The sequence below is a fragment of the Oncorhynchus clarkii genome, chromosome 18 (genome assembly GCF_045791955.1).
Source record: "Oncorhynchus clarkii lewisi isolate Uvic-CL-2024 chromosome 18, UVic_Ocla_1.0, whole genome shotgun sequence".
NCBI lineage: Eukaryota > Metazoa > Chordata > Actinopteri > Salmoniformes > Salmonidae > Oncorhynchus > Oncorhynchus clarkii.
Window position 1 is genome coordinate 70514535 of NC_092164.1, and position 16843 is coordinate 70531377.

The 16843-nt window shown below is 45.9% G+C and overlaps 1 protein-coding gene across 1 annotated transcript; it reads right to left on the reverse strand.

The window, feature by feature from the left end:
- Nucleotides 1-86: 86 nt before the first annotated feature.
- On the reverse strand, nt 87-12792 carry c18h6orf62 (chromosome 18 C6orf62 homolog). Its single transcript, XM_071114977.1, has 5 exons — nt 10843-12792; nt 10353-10529; nt 8424-8549; nt 6758-6892; nt 87-1466 (listed from the first exon to the last, which is right to left on the reverse strand). The coding sequence occupies exons 1-5, from the start codon at nt 10969-10971 to the stop codon at nt 1341-1343; spliced, it is 693 nt and encodes a 230-aa protein (XP_070971078.1). The 5' UTR covers nt 10972-12792; the 3' UTR covers nt 87-1340.
- Nucleotides 12793-16843: the final 4051 nt, after the last annotated feature.

Genomic DNA, 16843 nt, shown 5'->3' on the forward strand with positions numbered 1-16843 from the left:
TGTATTGGGATTTGTTCAGCCGTGTTGATTTCTAGATGCATTTAAAAAAATAAAAAAAAAATGAAAAAAGGAAGAATAGACTCAAATAACCTTTAAATCGAACGTATTGAATCAACAAAGAAAACCCTCAATTAAATGTACTGACTGATTTGTGCCTTATTTCCCCCCAGCAAAGCACGCAACAACAAAACAAAAACCACCCCCATTTTACATTTTAAGCACTGCAACAATTAGTCCCCTTTAGGATACTTGTCTATCGAATTAAAGGAACATAAACATGTAACGGTCCCATTAATTTCAACTCAACAACCTGTTCTGTTGTTAGGTACATTCATTCTGCAATTATAAACAACACCCATGCCAACCCCCACCCAGAAACAAACATCAGATTTCAGTAGCTTGAATGGCTTTGCGTGGTAACAACCTTCAACATAATAAAACATTTCAACCCTGTGTGTCGGTCCACACCATGCGATTCACAATACCGTCTGTCTGACAACTTCCTCCCATCAGTTTCCAACTATACTCCAGATCAGACCAATGGTGTTCCTGGCATATTTCACAGGAAAAGCAAATGAACCCAGAAAGAAAATAACCAGCCAACATTAAACAAGGGTGGCTTAAAAAGGAAAAATAAAGATGTAAATACCAAATGATTTGACAAACACTCCTTCACCTTTTATCTTAGCTTTACAGGGGACGTTTTAACGCCACCTAGGCTGACCCGTCATAGATGGTAGCTAGTCCTTCTAGAACACCCCCCCCCCCCCCCCCCCATTCCTCCCCAGGTATGTTTTCCTCTAACCCAAGCTTTTGAAATGATAGAAGCTTTTCCAATCTGTTATGACATGGGTTACAATGTGTCCAGCAGAGACAGAGGACCCCCTGTGAACATCATTAAAAAAACCCAGGGTGGCTTTTGTTCCTGCTTGGTAGCAACATGAAGAGTTCCTTCAGTGACTGCTCTGTGTCGTTGACAGTGCAGCTCCATGGGGGGGAATAACCAACCACTCAAAATCAATGTTCGTGCAGGTTCAAAATAAACAGAAAAAACAAGATGGATGGTGGAGGGAGGGTGGATAAAAGGTAGAACCAATCCAAAACTGGTAGGAGCAGAGCTAGGAGGAGGAAGCTTGGTAGGTAAGGAAAAACAAATACAGATTTTTATTTATTTTTTAAATTAGCTTCAGGACGATGGAAACTAACAAACAAGAGACCCAAAGCAGCAGTTCTATTCAATGGAAGGAAGGATGTGTGGTGGATGAGATCAACTTGCTTCAGTGGCTTAGGGGTTATGTCTTCCTTGTGTTGTGTGTGGAAGCCATGGAGGCCGGCTGGCCCTAGTCGGGCATGTACGGGAGGAGATGGTCTTCGATGTCTCCAACGCCCCAGCACGTTAGCTGGTCCTGGGGCAGGTACAGGCAAAGGCTGCACAACTTAAAAACTGTGGCCTTGGTTTTAGGAGTCTGACAGGGGAGAGAGGGATGACAAGAGAAAACATGGTTGACAACGGGGGAGAAGAGGGGGGAAAACAGGGGAGAAGAGGGGGACAACGGGGGAGAAGAGGGGGACAACGGGGGAGAAGAGGGGGACAACGGGGGAGAAGAGGGTAAGACCATAGAATCTATTAATAATAAGTCATTTCACTAATATATTCTATTTCTTTGGGTTAGACATTGTCCCATGACAGAGGACCTTTGAATGATCCACTAACACCTACGTGAGTGATCCAATTAGAGGTCTTTCCCAAAACCATTGTGACTGGTGCAGTGGTGACAGGTTAGCATTGAGGGCAGAAGGAATGTTAGACACAATCAACAGGTCTGGAGCCCGGTAAGACAGGCCCTGGTGCAAGGTTTGGTTTGGCAACATTGTCTGAATGATTGCCTAATTCAAATCATTTCAATAGGCTGTTAGCTTCCCCAAAACCATTGTGTTCCTGCACTAGGCTGAGTGGCAACTTCTCCCCCGTGTTCCTGCACTAGGCTGAGTGGCAACGTGTCATTGTGTTCCTGCACTAGGCTGAGTGGCAACGTGTCATTGTGTTCCTGCACTAGGCTGAGTGGCAACGTGTCATTGTGTTCCTGCACTAGGCTGAGTGGCAACGTGTCATTGTGTTCCTGCACTAGGCTGAGTGGCAACGTGTCATTGTGTTCCTGCACTAGGCTGAGTGGCAACGTGTCATTGTGTTCCTGCACTAGGCTGAGTGGCAACGTGTCATTGTGTTCCTGCACTAGGCTGAGTGGCAACGTGTCATTGTGTTCCTGCACTAGGCTGAGTGGCAACGTGTCATTGTGTTCCTGCACTAGGCTGAGTGGCAACGTGTCATTGTGTTCCTGCACTAGGCTGAGTGGCAACGTGTCATTGTGTTCCTGCACTAGGCTGAGTGGCAACGTGTCATTGTGTTCCTGCACTAGGCTGAGTGGCAACGTGTCATTGTGTTCCTGCACTAGGCTGAGTGGTAACCATCCCAGATGGCACCCTATTCCCTACATAGTGCACTAACTTTGACCAGAGTGCAATGGACCCTGGTCTAAAGTAGTGTCCCACCTGGAACGCAGGCCCAGATGGATCAACAGCTGTCTGGAGCTAAAACAAGAGAGATGGGACTCCATTTGAAACACAGGATGGGTTGTACCATCCAGGCGTGTCTATTACTCTGGGGTTAAATCCAGGCGTATCTATTACTCTGGGGTTAAATCCAGGCGTATCTATTACTCTGGGGTTAAATCCAGGCGTATCTATTACTCTGGGGTCAAATCCAGGCGTATCTATTACTCTGGGGTCAAATCCAGGCGTGTCTATTACTCTGGGGTTAAATCCAGGCGTATCTATTACTCTGGGGTTAAATCCAGGCGTGTCTATTACTCTGGGGTCAAATCCAGGCGTGTCTATTACTCTGGGGTCAAATCCAGGCGTGTCTATTACTCTGGGGTTAAATCCAGGCGTATCTATCACTCTGGGGTTAAATCCAGGCGTATCTATCACTCTGGGGTTAAATCCAGGCGTATCTATCACTCTGGGGTTAAATCCAGGCGTATCTATCACTCTGGGGTTAAATCCAGGCGTATCTATCACTCTGGGGTTAAATCCAGGCGTATCTATCACTCTGGGGTTAAATCCAGGCGTATCTATCACTCTGGGGTCAAATCCAGGCGTATCTATCACTCTGGGGTCAAATCCAGGCGTGTCTATTACTCTGGGGTCAAATCCAGGCGTGTCTATCACTCTGGGGTCAAATACAGGCGTGTCTATCACTCTGGGGTTAAATCCAGGCGTATCTATCACTCTGGGGTTAAATCCAGGCGTGTCTATCACTCTGGGGTTAAATCCAGGCGTATCTATCACTCTGGGGTCAAATACAGGCGTGTCTATCACTCTGGGGTTAAATCCAGGCGTGTCTATCACTCTGGGGTTAAATCCAGGCGTGTCTATCACTCTGGGGTTAAATCCAGGCGTGTCTATTACTCTGGGGTTAAATCCAGGCGTGTCTATCACTCTGGGGTTAAATCCAGGCGTATCTATCACTCTGGGGTTAAATCCAGGCGTATCTATCACTCTGGGGTCAAATCCAGGCGTATCTATCACTCTGGGGTTAAATCCAGGCGTATCTATCACTCTGGGGTTAAATCCAGGCGTATCTTTCACTCTGGGGTTAAATCCAGGCGTATCTATCACTCTGGGGTCAAATCCAGGCGTATCTATCACTCTGGGGTTAAATCCAGGCGTGTCTATTACTCTGGGGTTAAATCCAGGCGTGTCTATCACTCTGGGGTTAAATCCAGGCGTGTCTATTACTCTGAGGTTAAATCCAGGCGTATCTATCACTCTGGGGTTAAATCCAGGCGTGTCTATCACTCTGGGGTCAAATCCAGGCGTGTCTATTACTCTGGGGTTAAATCCAGGCGTGTCTATTACTCTGGGGTTAAATCCAGGCGTATCTATCACTCTGGGGTTAAATCCAGGCGTGTCTATCACTCTGGGGTTAAATCCAGGCGTGTCTATCACTCTGGGGTCAAATCCAGGCGTATCTATTACTCTAGGGTCAAATCCAGGCGTGTCTATCACTCTGGGGTTAAATCCAGGCGTATCTATTACTCTGGGGTTAAATCCAGGCTTATCTATTACTCTGGGGTTAAATCCAGGCGTATCTATCACTCTGGGGTTAAATCCAGGCGTATCTATCACTCTGGGGTTAAATCCAGGCGTATCTATCACTCTGGGGTTAAATCCAGGCGTATCTATCACTCTGGGGTTAAATCCAGGCGTGTCTATCACTCGGGGGTTAAATCCAGGCGTATCTATCACTCTGGGGTCAAATCCAGGCGTGTCTATCACTCTGGGGTTAAATCCAGGCGTGTCTATCACTCTGGGGTTAAATCCAGGCGTATCTATCACTCTGGGGTTAAATCCAGGCGTATCTATCACTCTGGGGTTAAATCCAGGCGTGTCTATCACTCTGGGGTTAAATCCAGGCGTGTCTATTACTCTGGGGTTAAATCCAGGCGTATCTATTACTCTGGGGTTAAATCCAGGCGTGTCTATCACTCTGGGGTTAAATCCAGGCGTGTCTATCACTCTGGGGTTAAATCCAGGCGTGTCTATCACTCTGGGGTTAAATCCAGGCGTATCTATAACTCTGGGGTCAAATCCAGGCGTGTCTATTACTCTGGGGTTAAATCCAGGCGTATCTATCACTCTGGGGTTAAATCCAGGCGTATCTATCACTCTGGGGTCAAATCCAGGCGTATCTTTCACTCTGGGGTTAAATCCAGGCGTATCTATCACTCTGGGGTCAAATCCAGGCGTATCTATCACTCTGGGGTCAAATCCAGGCGTATCTATCACTCTGGGGTTAAATCCAGGCGTGTCTATCACTCTGGGGTTAAATCCAGGCGTATCTTTCACTCTGGGGTTAAATCCAGGCGTATCTATCACTCTGGGGTCAAATCCAGGCGTATCTATCACTCTGGGGTTAAATCCAGGCGTATCTATCACTCTGGGGTTAAATCCAGGCGTGTCTATCACTCTGGGGTTAAATCCAGGCGTGTCTATCACTCTGGGGTTAAATCCAGGCGTGTCTATCACTCTGAGGTTAAATCCAGGCGTATCTATCACTCTGGGGTTAAATCCAGGCGTGTCTATCACTCTGGGGTCAAATCCAGGCGTATCTATCACTCTGGGGTTAAATCCAGGCGTATCTATCACTCTGGGGTTAAATCCAGGCGTATCTATCACTCTGGGGTTAAATCCAGGCGTGTCTATCACTCTGGGGTCAAATCCAGGCGTATCTATCACTCTGGGGTTAAATCCAGGCGTGTCTATCACTCTGGGGTTAAATCCAGGCGTGTCTATCACTCTGGGGTCAAATCCAGGCGTGTCTATTACTCTGGGGTTAAATCCAGGCGTATCTATTACTCTGGGGTTAAATCCAGGCGTATCTATTACTCTGGGGTTAAATCCAGGCGTATCTATTACTCTGGGGTTAAATCCAGGCGTATCTATTACTCTTGTTACACCAAATTATAAACCTAGTTTTAAATTAATCCTAGTTCATTTAAATCATTCCTCTAGTTAACTTTAAACCTAGATTAATTAAGCCTGTTGCTCAATGAATAAAAAATATATATGAATTCAGATTGGAGATTAATTCTAAACTGCCACTTGAGGTGTTTTATCTGATCAGATGAGAGGCATATCTACTGTTGAGCCCAAAACGAGTTCCTTAGAGAACAATTAAAGACAGGTTAAATCCTTTTGAGTTTTAATGATTAATTAAGTCATTATTAGTAGACTATTTCTCCGGTCTGAAATAGCCCCCAAGGACGGAGACCCCCCCCCCCCCCCCCCTCTCCGGTCTGAAATTGCCCCCAAGGACGGAGACCCCCCCCCCCTCTCCGGTCTGAAATTGCCCCCAAGGACGGAGACCCCCCCCCCCCCCAGTCTGAAATTGCCCCCAAGGACGGAGCCCCCCCCTCCCTCCGGTCTGAAATTGCCCCCAAGGACGGAGCCCCCCCCTCCCTCCGGTCTGAAATTGCCCCCAAGGACGGAGGCCCCCCCCGGTCCGAAATAGCCCCCAAGGACGGAGCCCCCCCCCCCCCCCCGGTCCGAAATAGCCCCCAAGGACAGAGCCCCCCATCGTCTCCTACAATAGTTTTTTTTTTCTTCCCATAAGCGGAGAAATGTGATCTTATTTGACGTGTCATGATCAGGTGGCTAGCGCACAAATAATAAAATGGATAAATAACTTTAAGTAATGACAATAATAAATTACATTGTATGCTAGCTATAGCTTGGTTTATAAACTAGCTAGCTACAGTAGCTAACAAATGACCCGTTTTCTGTCTAGTACTGGCAAGTAAACAGATTTGATTTCAAACCAACCAACCTTGACACCGACGCAGTAGTTTCAACGTTACATTGTCATTATTTTAACCAAGAACAGAAACTTCCTGGTCTCATTGGTCAAGTAGGCTAGCTAACCCTATCCCTACCTCCACATAGTGGTAACACGAACTTGTCAATAATCACAGTTTAAAACCGCCAAAATCACAGAGTTACTGATCCAGACTTAGAATTAAGAGGTGCAACACATCTGATGAATTATTAAGCTCTCTTCTTCTCCCCCCCCCCTCACCCACCCACCCTGCTGACAAGCCCCATCAACCAAGTGGCACCCTACTCCCTATATAGGTCACCACGTCTGACCGGAGCCCCGTGGGTGTTAAGCTCAGCGGTGCTGTGTGAACGGACTGACCTGTAAGTGCTGTCGGTCCATAAAGAGGAAGACCGACTGAGTTGGGTTGTTCATAACCATTCCAGCCTTGTCCCTCCGGCCGACAGCATGCAACAACTGCTTCTCGTAGTCTCCATGATGAAACTCAAACTTGGCCTGTGGATAAACAAAACAGGAATACATATGGGATACCACACTTAATAAAATGGATGAACAGAGATACTACGTTCACCATGACTGGCCCTCAACGTAACAGTATAGAATACTACTTGAATATGGGGCGGCAGGTATCCTAGTGGTTAGACTGGAGGGGCGGCAGGTAGCCTAGTGGTTAGAGTGGAGGGGAGGCAGGTAGCCTAGTGGTTAGAGTGGAGGGGTGGCAGGTATCCCAGTGGTTAGAGTGTAGGGGCGGCAGGTAGCCCAGTGGTTAGAGTGTAGGGGCGGCAGGTATCCTAGTGGTTAGAGTGGAGGGGCGGCAGGTAGCCTAGTGGTTAGAGTGGAGGGGCGGCAGGTATCCCAGTGGTTAGAGTGTAGGGGCGGCAGGTAGCCCAGTGGTTAGAGTGTAGGGGCGGCAGGTATCCTAGTGGTTAGAGTGGAGGGGCGGCAGGTAGCCTAGTGGTTAGAGTGGAGGGGCGGCAGGTATCCTAGTGGTTAGACTGGAGGGGCGGCAGGTAGCCTAGTGGTTAGAGTGGAGGGGAGGCAGGTAGCCTAGTGGTTAGAGTGGAGGGGCGGCAGGTATCCCAGTGGTTAGAGTGGAGGGGCGGCAGGTATCCCAGTGGTTAGAGTGTAGGGGCGGCAGGTATCCCAGTGGTTAGAGTGTAGGGGTGGCAGGTAGCCTAGTGGTTAGAGTGTAGGGGCGGCAGGTAGCCTAGTGGTTAGAGTGGAGGGGCGGCAGGTAGCCTAGTGGTTAGAGTGGAGGGGCGGCAGGTAGCCTAGTGGTTAGAGTGGAGGGGCGGCAGGTAGCCTAGTGGTTAGAGTGGAGGGGCGGCAGGTAGCCTAGTGGTTAGAGTGGAGGGGCGGCAGGTATCCCAGTGGTTAGAGTGGAGGGGAGGCAGGTATCCTAGTGGTTAGAGTGGAGGGGCGGCAGGTATCCCAGTGGTTAGAGTGGAGGGGCGGCAGGTATCCCAGTGGTTAGAGTGTAGGGGCGGCAGGTAGCCTAGTGGTTAGAGTGTAGGGGCGGCAGGTAGCCTAGTGGTTAGAGTGGAGGGGCGGCAGGTAGCCTAGTGGTTAGAGTGGAGGGGCGGCAGGTAGCCTAGTGGTTAGAGTGTAGGGGCGGCAGGTAGCCTAGTGGTTAGAGTGTAGGGGCGGCAGGTAGCCTAGTGGTTAGAGAGTAGAGGAGGCAGGTAGCCTAGTGGTTAGAGTGGAGGGGCGGCAGGTAGTCTAGTGGTTAGAGTGTAGGGGCGGCAGGTAGCCTAGTGGTTAGAGTGTAGGGGCGGCAGGTAGCCTAGTGGTTAGAGTGGAGGGGCGGCAGGTAGCCTAGTGGTTAGAGTGGAGGGGCGGCAGGTAGCCTAGTGGTTAGAGTGGAGGGGCGCCAGGTAGCCTAGTGGTTAGAGTGGAGGGGCGGTAGGTAGCCTAGTGGTTAGAGCGTTGGACTAATAACTGAAAAGTTAGAAGATCGAATCCCCAAACCGACAGTGAATAGGACCCAGGTGTGTAGCTATTTGATGAAGGAAGCTAAATGTTTTACCTGAACAGGCCTGAAGGGTTCTTCCTCGGCCCCCTTCCATCTGGAGAACAAGAGACAGACTATCTTCTCTATGTCGTTGCGCGGCCACAGGATGAAGTCCATCTCCTGGGTGCATCCTATGACATCCTGCAACAACAACAACCGAGGAACGACACAGTCAATAAACAGCACGTCACCTACCTACACAGGGCTCTGGTCAAAAGGAGTGCACTGTGTCACTAGCTAGGTTCCCATCCAATTTAGCGACAGATTTCCATGTGAATATTCAAACATTTTCACACCACTGACTTGATGCTGATAAAAATCAGTGTGCGATGACATGGGGGGAAAATAGTCATTTTGTGCACTATGTACTGAATTAAACTCTGAAGCTCATGAGTTCACATTTAACGATATGGATAGTTGTCACAAAAACTGTTGTGCTAAATAGTAAACGTGCCTACTCTGGCCTTGGTATGTGCGCTCTAGCCAACAGTTCACAGATCGTGTGGGTAGGCTAGTCTACATTATGAGATTATTTATTTGTCAAAAGGCAGTCGGGCGTTGAGCCTCACGTCAAAAGGCAGTCGGGCCTCACGTCAAACGGCAGTCGGGCCTCACGTCAAACGGCAGTCGGGCCTCACGTCAAACGGCAGTCGGGCGTCGAACTCATCAACATGCACTTTCACCACCACGTGAAGTTCATAACTTATTTCATCCGTAGGCTAATAAACGGCACGGTTTCCCCGAGCAGGGTGGGACATGAACACCAGCCAGTAGTGTACAGACAGCCAGGTCCCTGTCAGTGTCTACCCAAGGACAATAGACAGTGTGGCAGGCTGGCTGAAGCGCTACAATGTGAGTCATGCTAGTAGAAATGAGGAACATTCATTGTTGACACTGTCGGATTCTGAGAATATACCTATTCATGTCACCGAGGGAGTGCTGAGGTTTAGAGGATCTACACCAGAAGGTAATGGGTATAGGAGGAAGGTATATAGTAGAGGGTCTACACCAGAAGGTAATGGGTATAGGAGGAAGGTATATAGTAGAGGGTCTACACCAGAAGGTAATGGGTATCTGTAGGAGGGTATATAGTGGAGGGTCTACACCAGACGGTAATGGGTATCTGTAGGAGGAAGGTATATAGTAGAGGGTCTACACCAGAAGGTAATGGGTATAGGAGGAAGGTATATAGTAGAGGGTCTACACCAGAAGGTAATGGGTATCTGTAGGAGGGTATATAGTGGAGGGTCTACACCAGAAGGTAATGGGTATCTGTAGGAGGGTATATAGTGGAGGGTCTACACCAGACGGTAATGGGTATCTGTAGGAGGAAGGTATATAGTAGAGGGTCTACACCAGAAGGTAATGGGTATCTGTAGGAGGGTATATAGTGGAGGGTCTACACCAGAAGGTAATGGGTATCTGTAGGAGGGTATATAGTAGAGGGTCTACACCAGACGGTAATGGGTATCTGTAGGAGGAAGGTATATAGTAGAGGGTCTACACCAGAAGGTAATGGGTATCTGTAGGAGGGTGATTACATGTGGCAGGCATTGATAAGGGGAGAAAGCCATGGATTAGTGATGGGGGGGGTTGAGGTCAGGTCACCTTAAGGGAGAAATACAAGTTGATGGCCCGTATCACTTGGTATCCTGCCTAGCAGTAAAGATACAATGTTTGTACAGATGTGTAGGAGAAGACTCAGCCTATGAGGAGAGGTTAAATATCAGTGTTTGTGTGAAAATGTTTGTCTAATGCAGTTGTATTGATCCTCTGGGAAGAATAAACTTGGTTAAGCTTTGGTAACGTCCGTAGAGTTTTTAACTCTGAGAAATAGAACCTAACAACATGGAGGAAAGCCCAACTGTGCCCGTGGCGGTGTGTGTGTACGCACATGGTTTTGGTAGGTTTGCCCAACGGAAGGAATCCGGGTTCTTGACTTACCCTGCGCATTGATTGGTAGCGTGGGGCGTGCAACTGCACGACATCTTTCTGCAGAAGTTCCATGGAACTCTGGAGGGAGTAGCTGGAAGCCTGCACACCTTTCAGGATATTGTCTTCATAGTTGTTGGTCATCACTGGTACCACTTCAGCTACCTCGAACAGCGCAGACTTCTTCTTCTGAAGGAGCAGAGGACAGGGAAGAGACAATAACAATAACCGTGCAGAGGACTTCTGCCATAGGAAGGAGCAGAAAGGGAGGAAATGGAAGAGACACGTAAGGGATACGTTGATGTCTCAGTGTCGCAGTGTGAAGGAAGTTAAGAGGTCGTTTTGTGGGCCAATGCTAACTAGTGTTGCCCGAGTTATACGTGCCAACGCTAGTTAGCAACTTTTTCCAAACTGCAGGCAGAAACAAAATGGTCTCCACGAGTTAAATGGGACTCTGGGGAAGTAGAAAGCAGGACCTCGTTGCTTCCTCCATAATACTCACCTTGTCCTTGAACACAAAGGCTATGTAGATCTTGAAGTCAAACTGGTCTGCCAAAGATTCCCTTTTCTTTCGAATCTGAGCACGGAGTCGATCTCTAGTTTGGTTTCTTCTCCAGGTTGGGTCCCCCATGATTAGATTTTGATGCTAGGTGTCTTCTCTAATTACAGAATATTTTTGACTATACTTTCGAGTTGTCTATATGTAGCTCGTTAGCTACCTTTTACAGAACGAGAAATCTAAATTATTCTACACTAGCTCTTTTGAAATAACTACCAACTTAAGGAGGAAACGAATGAAATAGCAAGCTATGTCATTTTGTTTATTTCAAATAGTTTATGCTCAGGAGGGGGAGCGGGGGTTCTTGAATCAATATTTGGCTACATTTGTTTTAGTAATTACTCAAGAAGCCATGCTGTGATTAAAAGTATGACATTTGAATACAGACCAAATGAACTTTAATTCTAACACATTTGCCTAGTGAAAACAAATGAGCAAATTAAAAATGAGAAGTACACCTTTTCCTTTAGGTTACTGACAACTACTACTAACAGAAAGGATAGCCATTTCCCAAACCCATACCGACACTACTTCTCGCTAGTGAAATAGGAGATTACTACACAAAACAAAAAGCAAGACAATTTTATTCGTGTCTTCTCAAACTCAAAGCTTCGTCCATGATTGACGCCGTTTTGTTTGTGTTTATTTCTCGGCAGAGACCGCGTTATGAACGTGTTCCTGAATAACTGAGGGACATATATAGAAAAGCATCATGACAAGTCAATGTGGATGCCAGAAGCCGATGGCACCAAGTTAAAACATTGAAGTTTACAGAGTATTTTAACATCTCCCGGGGTGTTTTTTAATGCCATTGAACTGGTCCGCGGCCTTGTTTACTTCCGTTGTCGATACTCATAGCGTGACTATTTTTTAGTTGACAAAGTTAAACGTGAACTAGTTAAGACTAAGCAGCATACACTTTCAACACTAACTAGTTAGTGGGTCAACTAACTAGCTACATCATTTTTATTAGTTGGATGCAATTGGAGGCCTATTGTCGTGCGGGTTAAGTTAGCTGACAAGTCCCATGTTTCGTTTTACATTTCCGCTGAGTTTCTGTCTGGCTTGTTTGGTGTTTAATGTGGAATGACTTGTCCGCTTGACTACCTAACTGTTGTATCTCGGCATTTTAAATTACATTTTGCTTCAATATCATCATGCTGGTTAGTATTCCCGTAAGAGAGAACCGACTAGATTTAAAAAAAAAAAATATTATTATTATTTTTATACAGACAAACAAATGTGTTTTTCGAAAAAAATAAAATAATAATTTCTTTCACCCCGTTGAAGTTGAATTATTAACTATTTATCTGCGCTGGGTTTTTTTTTTTCGTGCTTTTCCTTCAGTCGTCACAACCACTAACTAACCCTTACATGCCATGTCAAGATAAATTGACAAACCAACTGAAATCCTCCGTTCTTTCAGAGGACACACGACGTAGGTTGTCTCCTGGTGGACCCATATTGAACGATGTTTTGCTTTTTTAAAGTAAAGTTTTTTTTTAAATCGTATTTTTTTGTTGTTCAGTTCCTTTTATGTATTCGTCCCTGATCGGTGTTGTCGGTAGCCAGCAGCTCGTCGTTGAACAAACCTTCCCAAAATGGCCGACCGGCGTCAGACAGCCGCACCAGAGATGTTCTGTATCTGTGGCTACACCAGAGAGGAAGCGAGAGGTCCAACTCGGCGGACGATTTAAAATCTGTCTCCTTCCAGCTGCTGGAGGCGATGTTTCTATCAACTAAACAAGGAGGTTTTTTTTGTTTTGTTATGGAGGTCAATGAGAGAAAGTGTCGAAATTTGGTTTCACGACAATTAATTAAATTAAAATTAAAAATGAATGAGTTATTTACTACGTGAGGTTTATTTGATCGAATAGATGTTTCGTAATGCGTACGTTGTTAAGAGTGTTCTGATATAAGTGGGATACGTGACATCCCGGAAACTGAGAAAAAACATTATATTGGAGTTATTTTTATTTAACCTTTATTTAACTAGCATATCATCTTTATGTTTTATTCATTTATACAAAAGTATCAGCAATCAACAACTTAAGTAGACCGTCATTGAAAGATTAAATGTAAAAAACATCCCTACATCTAACATGTCTAACAAAACACGGGTATAAACAAGAAAGTCCTCAATACATACAACAAAAATAAAAAATGTGTGCAATTGTATTCACTAAGATAAATATCTCAATGATTCAGGAAGATATTATATTTGTTATTCACTAAGGATAATGTCTTAACAAATAAAATATTTTAAATTTTGGTGTAGAATTCTGGAATTTTTATTTGGCAAACAAGAATAAAAAAATTCACAGTCATTTCAATGGTCTTCTATCATTGCAATAGTTAACTAATTATATCCTTCATGTCAAAAAGATTTTCACCTTGTTTTTCACAGAAAACGCAGATATCATTAATATCAACACATTAGGACAGTATAGAACTTAATGGGTATATATTATGTAGAATCTTAAAGTGCACTTCCTTAAAATTCGTTTGGTATAGAATATTTTTAAGGCATCAACCATGCTTTTTTCCAGACAAGGTCCGGAATATGCATGTTCCAGGTTTAAATTGGTTCTGTGAATGGAAAATGTGTCTTATGTATTTGAAACAACATTTCCTGCCTTCCAAGCTGAGTTCTGGATAAGCCCCGCCTTCCAAGCTGAGTTCTGGATAAGCCCCGCCTTCCAAGCTGAGTTCTGGATAATCCCCGCCTTCCAAGCTGAGTTCTGGATAAGCACCGCCTTCCAAACTGAGTTCTGGTTAAGCCCCGCCTTCCAAGCTGAGTTCTGGATAAGCCCCGCCTTCCAAGCTGAAGCCTGTTTGAATCTCATTTATTATGGTATCTATTCCTTTCTTTAATCTTTTGGCATAAACCAGAGCAATCAATTTGTAACAATATTAAATAAAGTAATTGGTCTCCAATTGTCAATGAGAGAAGGGTCTTTATCGGGCTTCGGAATCAGTGAAATAAGGCCCTGTTTCATAGTGGAGACCTTTTTACAATTTACAATGAAATCTTGAAACATATAAAACAATAGGTTCTTCAAGTAACTCCCCAAACGGCCTTATATTTCAAATGACAGGCCGTCAGGACCAGGTGAGTTCTCTCTTTCATTGAATTCAGAGCCTCTCTAAGGTCTTCGATTGAAACACAGGTGAATCGCAAACTGACTGGAAATCATCTTCAATTACAGGGACATCATTCTGAACGTGGTAAATGTAGCTATCACAACCTTCTTCCTGAAATGGTGAGTTGTAAAAGTTTTCATAAAAAAGGAATTGACAAACGTTGATATTTGTAACAGGATCTTTGCATAATATCTTTGCATAATATCTTTGCATAATATCTTTGCATAATATCTTTGCATAATATCTTTGCATAATATCTTTGCATAATATCTTTGCATAATATCTTTGCATAATATCTTTGCATAATACATCATTCATTTTGAGTGCTATTATAGATTTTCTTTTGTAGTTTCTCTTTTTCAAGTGCAAATAAATAACTGGTGTTTCTTTCTCCCTCTTCAATCCATTTTTCTCTTGACCTTACAAAGGCACCCTTTGATCTGTGTAAAACTGTTCTAATTCTAGTTGTAAAGACTTAAATAAAGACTCCTCTTCTTGAGATAGATGATCTTTCTTTAGAAAACTGTCACGCTTGCTCATCCTCTCTTTTTCTCTAAGATTCTTTAAGTGCTTCAGCTTTTTGGCACGTTTTAATGGCTACAAATCTGACTTTATATTTGAAAAATTCCCATCTACTTCCATGACCCAAGTCTTCTCTCTCAAAAAATATCTTTGGCTAACGATTTGATGTTTCCAATGAAAATAGAATCTTTAAGAAGTGTGTTGTTCAAATTTCCAGTATCCTCGAATACCCTTTTGTGACATAGTTTTGTTGAGTCCAGGTATAACCCTTTGAATCCGGATTGAAATAACGCCAGGCATCATCAACACAGAGATCCTTGCATAATGTAGTGATGATGTTGCTATTTTGAGAGATTTGACTCGTTCTGGGAGGAAAACGATCAGCAGAGTCATCAGGTGTTTTAGTTAAAATCTCTTGAGAGAATTAGAAAAAGCCTCTTGAGTATTTGTTGCGTAAATCCTGTCGTTTTCTGGTTAGTTAAAACAAGGGTTTTATTTGGAGCATGTGGGTTATGTCCATACACATTACAGATGATGAAACTAGCATTGTCAAGTTTAACAGTTGCTATGACCCATCTAACCATTCTGTAAAGATGTGGACTCCAGAACGTCTCCTTTACACTTGTGGAGAAGCGTCTAAACACCAGAGAGAGGCCATGTCAGAGAGAGGCCATGACAGAGAGAGGCCATGACAGAGAGAGGCCATGTCAGAGAGAGGCCATGACAGAGAGAGGCCATGACAGAGAGAGGCCATGACAGAGAGAGGCCATGTCAGAGAGAGGCCATGACAGAGAGAGGCCATGACAGAGAGAGGCCATGACAGAGAGAGGCCATGTCAGAGAGAGGCCATGTCAGAGAGAGGCCATGTCAGAGAGAGGCCATGTCAGAGAGAGGCCATGACAGAGAGAGGCCATGTCAGAGAGAGGCCATGTCAGAGAGAGGCCATGACAGAGAGAGGCCATGACAGAGAGAGGCCATGACAGAGAGAGGCCATGTCAGAGAGAGGCCATGTCAGAGAGAGGCCATGACAGAGAGAGGCCATGACAGAGAGAGGCCATGTCAGAGAGAGGCCATGACAGAGAGAGGCCATGACAGAGAGAGGCCATGACAGAGAGAGGCCATGTCAGAGAGAGGCCATGACAGAGAGAGGCCATGACAGAGAGAGGTCATGTCTCCCCCACTGTGGTTCCCACCGCTGTTGACTGAGGTAAACAATGCAATTGTGTGACAACATGTAACAATGTCACGCCCTGGCCATAGAGAGGCTTTTATTCTCTATTTTGGTTAGGTCAGGGTGTGACTAGGGTGGGCATTCTATGTTCATTTTCTATGTTTTGTATTTCTTTGTTGTTTGGCGGGTATGGTTCTCAATCAGAGGCAGCTGTCTATTGTTGTCTCTGATTGAGAACCATACTTAGGTAGTCTTTTCCCACCTGTGTTTTGTGGGTAGTTGCTTTCTGTTTAGTGTCTTTCTGCACCACAGTACTGTTTGGGGAACGATCATTCTCTTTGTTGTTTCGTTATTCAGTGTTCAGTTCTAAATAAAAGCATGAATACATGCGGCCTGTTCCAGCTCCCCGCACGTGCCGAGCTAGAGTGGGCATTCAGCCTGGAAGAGTGATGCCAAGGCTACGCACCAGCTCTCCAGTGTTCCCATACAGCCCGGTCTATCCTGTGCCTCCTCCACGGACCAGGCCTCCAGTAGGTCTCCACAGCCCGGTCTATCCTGTGCCTCCTCCACGGACCAGGCCTCCAGTAGGTCTTCTCACCCTGGTGAGTCCTGTGCCTGTTCCCAGAACCAGGTCTCATGTCCGGCGCTGCCAGGGTCGCCCTCCTGTCCGGCGCTGCCAGGGTCGCCTTCCTGTCCGGCGCTGCCAGGGTCGCCCTTCCTGTCCGGCGCTGCCAGGGTCGCCCTCCTGTCCTGTGCCCTTTGTGAGGGTCCCTCTCTATGGCCACAGCGTGACAGTGCCCCCCCCCCAAAGGTGCGGACTCCGGCCGCAAAACCTGACTCTAAAGGGGAGGGTGGACCTTCTTTACGGCGGTGGTGCGGGACGTGGACCACTCACCACCTCCGGCTTGGCCCACGTAGGCGTTGCCTCTGGAGCGTGGTCCATGTCCCGGTAAATTAGTGTTGTTTGTCTTTTGCTATTTTGTGTATAACGTACTTTCAGATCACTGAAACTCCACCTGATGTGGTGGAAGCTGTCGAACCAGATCGGACCGCCTTCGAGGACCACCTTCGAGGTCCACCATCGAGGACCACCTTCAGGTACGGGCT

Excerpts from the sequence above, each read along its gene's own strand:
- c18h6orf62 (XM_071114977.1), bottom strand. The coding sequence starts at position 10,971 with ATGGGGGACCCAACCTGGAGAAGAAACCAAACTAGAGATCGACTCCGT. Across the intron at positions 6,893-8,423 it reads AACCCTTCAGGCCTGTTCAG|GCCAAGTTTGAGTTTCATCA; the intron begins GTAAAACATTTA and ends GTTTATCCACAG. Across the intron at positions 1,467-6,757 it reads TGGACCGACAGCACTTACAG|ACTCCTAAAACCAAGGCCAC; the intron begins GTCAGTCCGTTC and ends CTCCCCTGTCAG.